At 48.0% G+C, this 13,625-nt stretch overlaps 2 protein-coding genes across 2 annotated transcripts in view; one reads left to right on the top strand and one right to left on the bottom strand.

Annotated features, from left to right (window-relative positions):
• The first annotated feature begins 23 nt into the window (after window positions 1-23).
• Window positions 24-1,058, top strand: LOC117142667. Its single transcript, XM_033306801.1, has 3 exons — window positions 24-244; window positions 316-549; window positions 612-1,058. The coding sequence occupies exons 1-3, from the start codon at window positions 173-175 to the stop codon at window positions 942-944; spliced, it is 639 nt and encodes a 212-aa protein (XP_033162692.1). The 5' UTR covers window positions 24-172; the 3' UTR covers window positions 945-1,058.
• Window positions 1,050-13,625, bottom strand: part of LOC117142661 (dynein heavy chain 10, axonemal) — a 32,381-nt gene continuing 19,805 nt past the window's right edge. Inside the window, exons 31-46 of the mRNA XM_033306789.1 lie at window positions 13,262-13,586; window positions 11,594-11,782; window positions 10,745-11,538; window positions 10,319-10,683; window positions 7,954-10,259; window positions 7,196-7,267; window positions 6,032-6,497; window positions 5,805-5,947; window positions 5,240-5,570; window positions 5,043-5,174; window positions 3,251-3,462; window positions 2,742-2,882; window positions 2,472-2,576; window positions 2,139-2,240; window positions 1,840-1,986; window positions 1,050-1,449 (exon numbers count right to left, since the gene is read on the bottom strand). Coding sequence (XP_033162680.1) covers window positions 1,300-1,449; window positions 1,840-1,986; window positions 2,139-2,240; window positions 2,472-2,576; window positions 2,742-2,882; window positions 3,251-3,462; window positions 5,043-5,174; window positions 5,240-5,570; window positions 5,805-5,947; window positions 6,032-6,497; window positions 7,196-7,267; window positions 7,954-10,259; window positions 10,319-10,683; window positions 10,745-11,538; window positions 11,594-11,782; window positions 13,262-13,586 — 5,980 coding nt within the window. The 3' untranslated portion in view covers window positions 1,050-1,299. The remainder of the gene's footprint in view (window positions 1,450-1,839; window positions 1,987-2,138; window positions 2,241-2,471; window positions 2,577-2,741; window positions 2,883-3,250; window positions 3,463-5,042; window positions 5,175-5,239; window positions 5,571-5,804; window positions 5,948-6,031; window positions 6,498-7,195; window positions 7,268-7,953; window positions 10,260-10,318; window positions 10,684-10,744; window positions 11,539-11,593; window positions 11,783-13,261; window positions 13,587-13,625) is intronic.

The raw sequence follows: 13,625 nt of genomic DNA, 5'->3' as shown, positions 1-13,625 counted from the left end.
GTTATTGATTTTCCTCAGTTTTCCCAGCAGCAGCTGTTAGTGGAGCCTGCGCCCTACACTCTGGGGTTGATTGGAGTTCTGGAGTCGTGCAGAGGAAGACAATAAAATTTGTTTGTGTTGTCATCGCGTTTAACTCGCTTCTTTAAACATTGTAAAGTTTAGATTTAAAAGTATGGAGGATAGCGGCATCGACAGCGAGGACAGACAATCCAATATTTACGAGGATGGGGCCGCGGGACTCCTGGTAAGTACACTGGATCAACAACAACAGCTGAGCGGGGAAAATGCAATTTTTCACGGCTAACGTCAATGCAGAAAACGGCCAGTGGAGCACCCAAACATATGTCGGATTTGGAGTTTGAGGTGGCATTCAGGGGTGCCGGCAAGGTCTATGCCCCCACGACCATAGAAATCGATGAAGAGGAGGAAGCGACCGGAGGAAGCGGTCGAGGCCACGAGCCACCCAACACCTGCCGCATACTGCAGCGCAAACTGGAGCTGAAGGTCGAGCGCGCCCGGCGGAACTACACTCAGTTTCAGGAGGAGCAGGTGAGTACAGGTACAACCCACAACGGTCAATATGTTATACATAGTATCCAACCTACTCGCAGGCCACTAAGACGCAGTCGTCCACTCTGATACCAATCAACCGTCTACCCATTCCTGGCGAGCCGGAACACAAACCCCTGGTGGACTACAAATCCGAGAGCAGTGACGAGGCCGAGGAGATCTCCTTCTTTCCGGCCCAGCTGAAGCGGTCCAAGCGCCGCCAGCAGAACCACGAACTGACTGACACCTTCAGCATACAGGAGATGACCATTGACTCGGATCTGGAGTCGGACGACAGTGCTGGTACCCAGAACCTCGAGCTCCTGCTGCCCTCCATGAAGACGACCATTCTGGACAAGTTCAAGGGCTGCTTCGGATGCTGGAGACGCAGGTAATGCCAGGCGGAGGAGCGGAGGCATATCATCAGGCGGTTCAGGCACAAATCACGTTATTGACAGGCACTAGCAACCTACGTACTTAATAATAAACTCCATTGCCACTACAGAGCTGTAAACATAGATTTATTTGGCTTAGTAAATCCATTCGATAAATATTAATCAATACTAAAAGGAGAACAGTCTTTCAATTGAAAAGGAGAGCGGGGTAAACAAGGTGTAAACCTGCAAGTCTAAAAGCTTAAAATTGTTTACTACTTGGACGAAAAGTATGTTATTTTTATGGAAGAACTGCTACAAATATATTGCGTACGAATGAATAACATAAGGATATCACCAGACTTTTTATAAAGTTTTAGGTATCTGTATTAAGCGTTAGACAGACGCCCTGTAGAATCCAATGACTCAGATCCTCGGAAGTGGCCAAATTAGCCTCAAAGACCAGGCCCACACCCATGGCGTTCCTGCGCAGCGATGTTGTGTATACCGGTGCAAGGTAGGTATTCTATAGGAACATGGAAAAAAGTTAGTTTAGTTAGAGACATGCTGAAGACCAAGTTCACGGTCTGCCCCATTTAAAAGTATCTTGCTTTCGCAGCCCAAAAGCGTGCAGTGTTTAAATACGGAAACAATTAGCACAACAGTTTACGCATTAGTTGGTGGGGGGTTTTGCGGAAGCTGGCTGTAATTTAGTGCTATGCATTTAAACAAATATCAGCGTGGCCACGCCCACTCCCCCGCCACTGTCTACCGCCCCTGGCACATGTAGATACAAGCGCACATTAGTTATTGTCACTGCCAGACGGTGGCTATCCTGGGTATCCTGGCTATCCAGGGTAACCAGTGTCGGGCCAATCCCATACCATTCCACTCTGATCCCAAAATTCACACTAACCTGCAGCTTGAGACGGTGCGCCTCAATGGGCTCCACGGCGAGAATGGCCAGCTCCTCGACCAGGACCTTGGGATGGGAACGCGCCAGCTGATTAGTGGCCAAGTCAAAGCGCCCGCCCTCGATGTACAGACCGTGCACCAGGCAGCCCTGCAAAAAGTTGAGCGATTAAAATGCAAACAGAATTCCTAATTACGAAATTAGTGCCAGCCCCTGAACCAGAATGGAGTTGGGTCATCGTTTTCCATTTAGAACACATCGGGTGGGCGGCAGGAGAGAAAGGAAGCATTGTCCCTACTCACCGTCACAGGGCGCTCCTCCACATCGTCGGGGTCCGCAAACTTGGTTACGTAGGTGAAAAGCGTGGAGCGATCCAACGGCCAGGCGTTGCGGCGACAGGCAATCTGAAAGGTTGGGAAAGTACACTCAGAAAATTGGTACAGTTCAAATCTTTGAGGGATATGAAATGGTGGTGACAAGCAATTGCGTTAAACTTATAATTGATAGATGGAAACTGGGTGTAAGAAGTTGACATGGAATACTCTTCTAAATAAGGAATCAGTTGCACGATGGACATTTTTCTCGAAGTTTATGTGCGGCGCACCACCAGCAAAGGCGCGACAATGCAGACTCACCTGCACCAGGGCCGTGAGATAACTCTGCGGTATATGCAGTCCCGACAGCCACATGACCAGTGGCTCCCCTGAAAGCGTCCAGTATTTGTATTGCACGGCCCGGAGCTGTGCGAACGATAGATAGAAGGGCTGATTAGTGGACACGAACTCACCTTGATTGATTTTGCGCTTAGCTGATTAATGAGCGGAGCGCCTGTGAAAGGACTTCGGACTGTATGGAAGGACTCCATTTGATCCGGCCCGACTCGACTCGACTGCGGATCTACTCACCCGCAAGTGCTCCAGCCAGCTGGCCAACTGTTTGCATGTCGCCGGCGCCAACTTGCTCCACGCGGCTGGCAGGAGGCCATTGAACAACGAGTTGGCAATGTTGTCCAGCACATTGTCCATGCCGATTTCGCCGGCAATGGCCTGCGGAGAGCATGCAATTAAATTAAAAGGCACAATGGAGAGGCACATGTGTGGGCGTGACTGCAGATCCCGGGGCCAAGACAAAAGCCCGCCCGGGTTCATTTGCATTTGTAAATTTATTTTGGCAACAAAATGCAGCCTTAGCTGAGGGCGGGATCGCCCAACGTCCCATCCTCCAGCTCCAACCCATCGTGCACATTCAAATTTGGACATTGTTTGCTTGGTCGCCAGCCAAGTTGGCAAATGCATAAACAAATGCGAAATGCAAAACAAGGCTGAAGGATTTATGTGCGTCCTCTATTGACAGCCATATACGACAAAATCCCACATAATCTATCCATGTATATATCCTTAACACTGTTAGTTACCTTGCGTAGCAGCTCCAGCGTCTTCTTGATCCGTACGACCAGCAGATTAAAGCGGTCCAGCTCCTGGAGCAGCACCACCCCGGTGGGTGACAGGCTCATCTGGATCTGTTTGCGGATGCGCCATGTCTCGAAGGCGGGGGGCAGCTTCTTCAGAATGCCGGCTGCCACCGAGTCGATGAAGTCGTCGCGGCTGATTCCACCGGTTCCCTCACCTGGATGCACCATGCGGCGAAAAAGGAGAGAGAACGTCAGTGGAGGATTGTGGTTCTGGCAGGTGTCAGGACAAAGGCAAGGAAAATGCCATGCCGCAGTAATATATGCAGGGCCTGTGGTTTTTCCATTTGCCCTTTTTTCTGCCACGTCCATTCTCCTCCCTGCATTTCTGTTGATTTTATTAATTTTACCCTTTATCGGGCACCCAAATAGAATTTTTTCGCGTCCGCTTTATTTTTTGTTGAAGTGTCAATTAGCAAATACTAAAGCTCATGAATATGCAAATTATCGGAATTTTTCTGGGAGCTACTCAATAGGTTTTCGAGCATATTGATGTTTCCCCTTTTGTGGGTTGAAGTTCTGCTTTGACTAACGAATTAAAAATGTATTGATATGCTCAACATTAATCTCCAAAACAATGGAATTACAAGAGTCATAAGGACTGAATTTCATATTTATATTCATGGTAGCGTTTTAAACATTCCCTATAGCTGAACTTTTTTGGGCAATCGTATGTCCTTGCGTATCTCGATTGAAATAAAATGGTTAAACTCGATTTTTAATCAGTGGAAATATTTGTTCTTATTATTACTTTTATTTACACTAAATGGACAATGGAGGGTTGGCCCCCTGTTTACGCTGAATACTTTACCAGGATTGACTTCGGTCGGTGGTGTCCACTTGGTCACTTCGTGTGTGCGAATATATTTTAAAAAATATTCCAAATTGTATATACAATTATTTACAAGGCCACACATATAAAAAATATGCATGTTTCTGAATGGGTGGATTAAATTGGGGGGCTGGCAGCTGGAAAGCGCACACTGATGGCGGTTTTAACACGTTTAAGTCCGTAACGCAAAATTATCGACTTTTGTGTGACGTTTTTGCCATTTTTTGGTACTTCTGATGGCGGTTGGTGCGGTGAGGTTTGAACTCGATTCGCTGCGATTTGCGGCAATCCGATGAAAGTGAGTGAATACCAGTGGGACTGGGAGTGAGGATATATACATGTGTGTGTATGTGTACATATAGGGATATAGATACATATGGCCGTGCACTGCCCTCCAATCTGACCCGACCCATGTGGGCTACGTGTGCGGTTCTATTTTAATTTTTAATGTGTGCATTGCTGTTGTGCGCCGGCAATAATGGCGCATGCAATAAAGTTAATTGCAAAACCGCAACTAATTAATTAAATTAAATTAAAAATTCAACATGCCAAAAATACAACATTGCATAGCAGAGAGTGTGCCGGAATGAAAATCAACAAGATAAAATGTAATAAACGGCTGACAATTGGCACACGTTGCATGCAAATTGAACCATTTACCATTGACCATTTACCATTTACCATGGGTGGCCAGTGGTCATATCTACATTACATTATTATCATTACTTTTTTCCGATACCGCTTCGAATTATCGGCGGATAGGCGAAAGGGGCAAGTGCGTTTGATAATCAGGATAATATGTGGGTTTTTTGTGCGGGATGCTATCTCTCGAGCAGTTGTGCCCGCGGCTGTACGGCGGTTAAACACTGGATTGGATCCGACCGGGATCCAACTCCATCCACTTACCCGTCTGTGGCTGCAGCTCAATCAAACTGTTCCAAATGTTGCGTGCCGCCATTGTGTAATAACCGATTTCCGCGTTCGGATGCAAACCAAATACATCCGGCTTGTTGACCAGCGGCAGTTTGTCGATGTGCGCTGTTATCAATGCATTACATATGTAAATAGCTCGGCAATGTGACCACCCACTTCCCATCGCTCACCTATGTAGTCCTCTTTCAGAATGGTCTCCTCTTCCGGCAGGCAGTAGTCCACGTTGTCGTCCTCATAGAAGTGGAATACCTTAAACTCATCGAACAGGAAGTCACCCATGTATTCGTTCATGTAGCAGTTGGTTATCCGCCGGTCGAAGTCATCGATGACCCGTCCTCCATACATCACCTCGCCAATTAGGTATTTCAAACTGTTCCACGGTATTTTCCCAGTGCCACATCGTGTTAGGTAAGTGCGCAGGATTTCAGTACACACCTCGAAGTCCGTGTCGTTGAAATCGTACGCTATATTCCAACCCAGCTTGTCGTACTTGCGACGTTCCTGCGGATGGGAAATGGTTACACAAATTAATCGGAGTGCCTCCAACTGGACGATCAATATCAATTTGCTGCAACTGCTTCTGCTGCTGCTCCATCAATTGTGCAACTTCACTCTGAAAAGCTTTCAGCTGCTAGAAATTAAGAGATTAATAAATAAACAACTCCACACACTCGACCAGCTGGGTTCCTTCTGTAAATAGCGATATCTACGGCTCACTATAACTGGTCCACTTACTTGGACGACGGCGTGGAAGAAGGCTAGCACATAGACCAGTGGCCGGAAAGCCACATGAGAGCAGCTCTCGAGGCGCTCCTGACGCACTTTGAAGTACGTGGAGCGCAGATTGAGCTTTAGACCATTGGGTGGCTCAGTGACCACTGCAAAAGTAAAGATAAATTGTAAGAATACTCAGAAAGAAATATACTATAGTATACTATAGTAGTAAGAAGTATACACTTTACCCTTCAAAGACTTTTGCAGAATGCCAATGGGGAACGTGGGCGTGGGATCTGTTGTTATCCACAGCCTAAAGTCCGGATGCGGATTCTCTATGCGATCTAAATGCTTTTCCAGCTCCCGGACGAACCTGATCAGCAGGTGTCCGTTCTGCAGCATCAACCACATTCCCTGTTTGATGGCACCATCCAGGAGTCGCAAAGCAGCCTTCTCCTGACCCTGTCCCAGAGATATGTGACAGAAGTTGGACATGCCCACAATCGTATCCGCCAGTTTGATTAGATCATTTGTGGGATCTGACCCGGCACTCAGTACAAAGCACACGGGAATCGTGCTGGAGGTCTGTTCGTATATGGCCGTGAAGCTCACCACTGGCGGCATGATATAGAACTCATCCATCGTTTCGACGATGTATTGATTTATACTCCTGAAGATGCGATCCACGCGGAAGCAGCGCAGGAACATTAATTTCTGTGGGGGAGATGGGCGAAATCCTTGGGCTTTAGACATTTTAATACACACAGATGACAATGAGCCGACGACAGCTCGTCATCAGTCCTCCATAGTTGGCCAGTAGCTGCTCCATTGTTGCTATTGCTGTTGCTCTTGGGTGTTGCCAACGGTTTCTGCGGTTTCAAGCTCAACTCAAGTGCAAATTGGGCTCGCTTCGCTTGGCGCTGGTTTCAAGTGCGACTGCGGGCGCAAATTGCCGCTCATCTAATGGTTTGGAAAATTGATAAAATATGGTAATGCACACAGACACCCGAAGAGACATCCATATATAGGAATACTGCCAGGCATGCTGGCTGACAAAAACAGGCTGCTAATAACTTGAGAGGAAAATGTGCGCCAAAGTTGCAGGACGTAGCAAAAGTCGAGTAAAACTAAACGCCCCCCCTTTTGGGCATGGATATGGATGAGGGTGTGGGTATGGGTATGGAGATGGGTTTGTGCCTGGTTTGTACATAATAATCCACTAGAAGCGAGCATAAAGTACGAAATCCAATAACGCTCAATGGCAAACGGGCAAGAGCACCAGCAACTACTCAGAAGGAGCATCTGAGTAGGAGCCTGAGTTGGAGGAGCAGCTCCTGGCCAGGACCACTCGAAGCTGAAAGCATGCAAAGCGAGTGGATGAATATACAGCAGCGGCAGGACGCAGCACTTGCCTGGAATGCATTGCATTTGATGTTGTAGTCGCCCGGACATGCCACCTCCTCAGGATTCTCCAAGTCGAACCACTGTACGATGGGCAGGGAACAGGACACAGGATCGAGGACCGAGCACCAAGAGGAAAGGACCAAAATCCACAGACCCCAGTTCATGGGCATTCGGATGACGATGGCGATGGCGATAAGTGCAGGCAAAATGAGCGTCGGCAACGGAACGGAAGTCAGTGAATGCCACATGCCAGTCAGAATCAGAATCAGAAGCAGTTTCGTTCCCATCGACCATCCGAGTCCGAGTTGTTGGGTTGTTGGGATGTTGGGTCGGTGAGTCGGTGGTTGTTTATTGTTGTTGGGCCATCGTCGTTGTTGTTGTGCATTTTATAGCACCGTCCACAGAGCAGCAGTAGCAGCAATTTGATAACGGCATCGGAGTTGACGTTGACGTTGAAGATGATGCACCCAAGCGAGCAGCGGGAAAATCGGAAAAGAAAATACAAAAAAAATATGGAAAACATGAACATTTAACAGCGTACGGCTGAACCTTCCTGGGGGTTCAGAAGCTCTTCTTTTTGGGTGGTTAAATTACGGTTAAACTGTACTTTAAAGGTGGATTGCCAAAAGCTGCAAAACAAGCCCCCATTTTAAGCATTCAAATGTGGTTTTTAACACTCCACCTTTCGCTAATTTCATTAAAAAAAAAAAGAATTAAATATGCCTTTAGGTGATCCTAAAAGAATGTGTGCAAAGCTCCAACTCACTTCTTTCCATTCGGTAAGGTAACGACCAAAGTGGTCTGGTAAGGTGCCGAAAATATCTGGGAAATCGAAGGCCAACTTGAGCACATCCTCCCAGCTCTTTTCACTCAGCCATTTGCAGGGATTGGAGCGTTCACTCTTGGTTAGAGCAATGCTGCCCTTAATGAAGAAGTCCAGCTCGGATTGCAGCAAAATTCCGTCCCGCTGGGCGAGTTTAGTGGCGATTTGGAAGGAGAAAAGCAGCTTATGCCGTTCAAAGATGCCCGTGCACCCATAGCAGTAAACGTTTTCCGTAAGCGTTTTGATGATGTTGTTCAGCCGCTTGTTGAGACTAGCATCCGGCACAGCCTTTCGCAGGGAGTAAACGAATACATCCAAATAGGCCGCCAGTGCATACTGGTACATGCTATTCACTGTGGCCATGTCCGAGAGGGCAAAGAAAAGAACAGCTCCACGTTTGGCTGCCGGACGGTAACCATTTCGGAGCACCTCAATGTCCGCCGCCGTATCCGCGGCCAGTTTAAGCTGTTCCATGACGACGCCCGCCTTAGTTTTTGTGTTCTCCAGGGTTTCAATCAGTTCCACGTTGTCCAACATGTTGCCCGTCGAGGTGGACAGCTCGCGGAGCAGTGAATCCTCCAGTTGCTGCAGCAACTGCTTATTCTCGCTGGTCTGGGCGATCAAGGACTCACGCTGAGCCTCAAGATCCGGACGTTCGGTGCCCACTACCACGCTTAGTAACTGGTCCTCCAATCCTGTCTGGGTTACCGTGTAGTTGATCACAAGTGCCTTGGCATAGACTGCCGGATCGAATTTGGGGTTAGAGAACTTGGTAGTTAAGTAGACTCGGAAGCTAGGATCCCAGTCCACCTCCTTGTCACCCAGCATGACGAACTTGCGACCACCCTGAATGCGAATATTCTTTTGTAGAATGTCGTCAATAACAGGGTCTATATAATCGTCCACATCTTCGAATAGTACAGGCGTTCCGTACATAATGGCCATCTCCAGTTGCTTGAGGAAGTCAGAGTCGCTGAATGAAAGAACTTTTAGGTTGTTCCTGAACTCCCTTTTTCGAATCCACTGCAACGCCTGCAGTTGAGGATCAATGCAGAGTGGGAAGCGAGAGGCGCGCATAGTAAGGATGCCATTTTGTATGGAAAGCTCGTCGGGCGGCAGGCCCTCATTGCTCCACTGGGAGATCTCGACGTCGGTGGTTAGGTAACCATCGATTTTAAATGGTAGCTGTATGGGAATTCCCAGGGACGCAATGTCTTCCAGCCAATCATCGAAGACCATTGCCTTGCGGAACTCCCATGTAAAGGCGCCTGTGTAGGCCAAAAATGAGGCACTTATCAGGCACCCACCAACGCTGTCGATAAGCTGCTGACCCAGGCTAGCCATCTCTTTGCTCCAGCGAATTAACTCAGAAGTCAAACCACTGATCAACTTGTCGGAGGCAATCAGACGACGCTCCGCCTGCTGCATCATTTCAGTAAGTGCACGCATCTGTTTCATGGAGGTAGCATAATTCTCGTTCAACTCGTTTAGCTTCTCCTCCAACTTTTGGATTTCTCCGTTTAGGTGATTCAGCAGCTTTATCTGTACTTCTTGCTCTTCCACAAGGAAGTCCAAGCGTTCCTTCTTGGGCTTGACCTCTTTATATACATCGAAGAAGCCAAGCACAGCTCTGACGAATCTAAGTAATCCCGCTCCAGCAACGGATATCTTCCCCATGTCCTCTAGGTTGCCAGTCTTCATATGCTGTCGGCACTGGGTTATTTGCTTCTGGGTCAATGCCTCGCAATCCATCTCCATCAAGCTCTTCAGGAAGTTTACGTCGCTCATCATTCCTTTGGCACTCTTCCAATTTATCTCCTTGTAGCCCTTTAGAATAGCCACGCATTCGCAAACAACTTGCACGGCGGCTGGGGGCGTGGCAAAGGATCGGATCTCAGTGATCTGCGCCTTTTCGAGTTGGGATAGAGCCAATCTGGCCTCCTCGAGAGCCGGCATAGCCTCTGCCAAAATCTCCTCGGCTTCGTCCTTTTCGATAGCAATCTGTTTGCCCTTAATCTCCACCTCAACAGACTTTTCCGACGCCTCGGCCTTCTTGACATTAGCCTTTTGAGTGGACGACTCGATAGTGACCAACATAGCCTCGCACTCCTCGGATGCAACAGCCACGTTCTTCTTTTGCTCCGTGACAATAATACGCAGTTCGTCGATTTGCACGGAAGCTTCCTCGATTTTTTTGATGCCCTCGCCGAGACGCGAACGTTGCTGGGTAATGAATTTGGCCTTTTCCTCTGCATAAAGATATTAGAATATAAATAGATATTATTATTCCTATTGTTGTTTCACGTACCCAACAATCCCCTATAGGTGTTAATATAATCCAAGTAGTGTTTCGGGGTGACAAAATTGTTACGCCTTAGTTTTGCCAGATAGTCCTTCGAGTACTGCTGTATGGAAGTATGGACATGGACTACATGCTCCACTATGGCCTCTCGATGACTGGCCGGAATAAGGCGGTGCTCGGTCAGGAAGAGCTTGGCCACCGCGTACAAAGCCTGTCGGGGCCACGGGAACACCCAATCGATATAGGTACTGCCAATGAGACCCGGGAAGTTTCGACACCGATTGCGCAGCGCATCGCCAGCTGGAGACATACATAGGACCACGTGCAGGTTTTCCGCACAGGTGCGCAAGAAGTAGCCCCAAACAGCGTCTCTGTGATTGAGGGAAATGGGATTAAGCCAACGCGAATGATGGTTAATATTCTGTCACTCACTTGGATGCCGAAACTCCATCCTCTTCGGCGAACTTGCGCACTTGATTGACAATACCGTCCTTGTCTTCATCGGGGAACAGGGCTGGCACTTGGCCCACGGTCAGGATGTTGTTAATCAACTCTAAGAAGCCCTCTTCTGCTACCTGTGCTCCCGTAAACAAGAACACGACCTTCTTTCGCTTCACGCCCGCTATGGTGTAAAGGACCTTCAGATCTTCGCGGAACGCGGCCTCATTGTATCCGCGGGAAATAGTAATCTCGAAGACATCACATTCGGCGGCAAAGGCGGCCAGACGAGTAATGCACTTTTTGCCGCTGCCACCGACTCCAATGAGCAGCACATGTCCGCGATTCATGCGCAGCGTCCGATGGACGCGGGTCAGATGCTCCAGACAGTCCTCAAACAGGACCAATGTCATCTTTTGTTTGCGTTCACAGTATTCCTCTAGGATCTCCGTGAATAGAAAGTATACAGAGTTGTAGTCCAACAGATCCTCATATAAACGAGGCTCTGATTCATTGGTAAAATTGCGGAAGTCTCCAAAGAGCAGCGGATCACGCAGGACGTAGTCCTTGAGCGAGAGTATCACCTGAGGCGCCTCCTCACCCTCCTCTTCCTCTTCGCCCTCTTCCTCTCCTCCATCGATATCAGCCTTGGATGGCTCATAGAGCAAGCGAGCCTGTGCCTCTGCTTCCGCTGCTGCTGCATCAATAAATCCATGCTCCTCCTCGAATGATGGGGGAAACCGTTCGGCCACTTCCACGGCCAGATTTCGACGCACATTGGCGATGTCCTGGTATACAGGAATACAGTAATGAGAATTGGCAATAAAATGAAGTTACACTCACGTTATCGGTTATCAGGCGATCGCATATGATCCTGGTGTACTCGTTGCGCCACACCCTAATCAGGTCCCTTAGGCCCTTGAAGCAAGTGGGTTCGATGAGCAGCAGTCCGGCGAAGATACGCGACAGATCCTTCAGATTGAAAATGTAGTGGAACTTGGAGGGCGTCGGTGGCAGGTCCACAATCACCATCTGGGAATCAGGAAGCAATTAGCATAAGCGAGCCTAGCCAGACAATGGGCCATGTAACCGGTCGAGCTCACACACCACAGTCTCCCATACATATATAGGAGCCCCCACACAAATCAATTTTATCTCGACTAGCAATATGCGTTCACAAGGGTCGCAGCAAGGACTTTCTCCGCCCCCTTTTGGGGACACTGCCAAGTTGCTGAATTTACAGCCATTATCAAGTTGCAGTCGCCGCACCAGCAGGGCGCGCTTCTGAGAAACGGCAATTCTATTCAAATAATTCATTTCACTCCATTTCGTGGCGCATTAATATCCTTGCCCTGAGTGTGTAAAGAAGACATACGAACTAGGAGCTCCTCTTGCCCGATGGGCGGCAGACGGACGGGGGTAGGGCAGGTGTAAGTAAATCATTTTTTCGGATATGGAAGGGTCATGCTGCCAGGACACCAGGCTACCCTGGCTGCTTGTGGCAATTGCGGCGACAAATGCATTTTTATCTGCACGCAATGAAATGCGATAATATTTTAGTGTCAACAATTGTTAGAAGGACCATAAACTAATGCTCCGGACCCGGTGCCACGCCCACAGCTGCGAAAAGAGCCATCTCTCTACAGTTCAATACTTGAACATAATCAAATTTCGCCCCGGCCAAGATATTCCGGCAGAGATAGGCAAAACGAGCACTGAGCAAAGCAGCAAGACCAGATACAGATACATCTACATCCACAGCCAGGGCCGGAGGGCCAGATACAGTCAACTAGGCAGCCGTCGAGGCGGGTGACCATTGTAAGGGCAGAGTGGAGTGGTTCTGGAGTGCAGTGGATTGGTGGTGCAAGTACGGGTGGGTCGTCTACGGCGACTACGGCACTGAGTTGCACTCGAAAAACCAATGGAGCAGCTACGAGATTGAGAACAAGGACGATGGAGAGGACGACGAAGCCCGACGTCGTAGTGCATTACAGACCATTGAATAATTTCCATTTCCATTGTACAGCGGGGGCGGGGGTGGGCAAGTGGGGCGTGGCAGGAGGTGAGCGGCACAGCAAAGCAGATTATGAAAAATTGTCGTTATTTGCATATGTAAATCGAATTTCATAAAATTTGTGAGAGGCCTTAAAGCATTATTCAGGAATTGATTTCTTCTAGTTAATTTGCACTGAATGCAGTCAAGGTGTTCACTGATATTGAAAAAATTCAACCGAAGGCAGATAAATAAATTCAGAGTCTATATGGGTGTCAGAGAAATATCTGAAATGTCACAAAAATGCATTTCATAATCGGTATTTCTGAGGCATGAAATTCGAAAGCCAACCATAGTCATAAAGTTGACTTGAACGACGTAATTACAGACGTAATTTCTATAAGTAATGATTAAAATTAAATAATAATGGGTTAGTATTATAGAATATCACTATACATTTTTATAAATAATCTGAAGACCTCCTTCGATTTAGGTATGCTTATATGCTTAAAACTTACCTTAAAAAGTTTTAGTGTCATATGGACAATCATGTCGGCTATAGGCATGTACTCGGGCTGGAACTTCACGAACACCATATGGCCCTTGAAGATGGAGGAGTATATCTGGATGAGGGACTCATCGTTGGGGAATATGATGTTGTAGGTGGAGAACATGCTGATAAATCGGGGATCCACCTCGTTCCTTCCGCCACCCGCTGTTCCCATGGCTGCGTAGAAGGTCAGATCCTTAAACTTCTTCCAGTTGAGATCCTTGTCGCGGTCGTACATGCCGCCGCGTTCAAAGAATAGCTTCAGCAGGGCAATCGGCTGCTGGGTGCCATATCTGCGAGGGAGGGAGATAAGCGAAATGAGATGGAGCCGG

The sequence above is a fragment of the Drosophila mauritiana genome, chromosome 3R, assembly GCF_004382145.1.
Source record: "Drosophila mauritiana strain mau12 chromosome 3R, ASM438214v1, whole genome shotgun sequence".
In the NCBI taxonomy this organism is placed as follows: Eukaryota; Metazoa; Arthropoda; class Insecta; order Diptera; family Drosophilidae; genus Drosophila; species Drosophila mauritiana.
The sequence above is the reverse complement of the archived record's forward strand: the minus strand, read 5'-3'. Positions and strand labels throughout refer to the sequence as shown.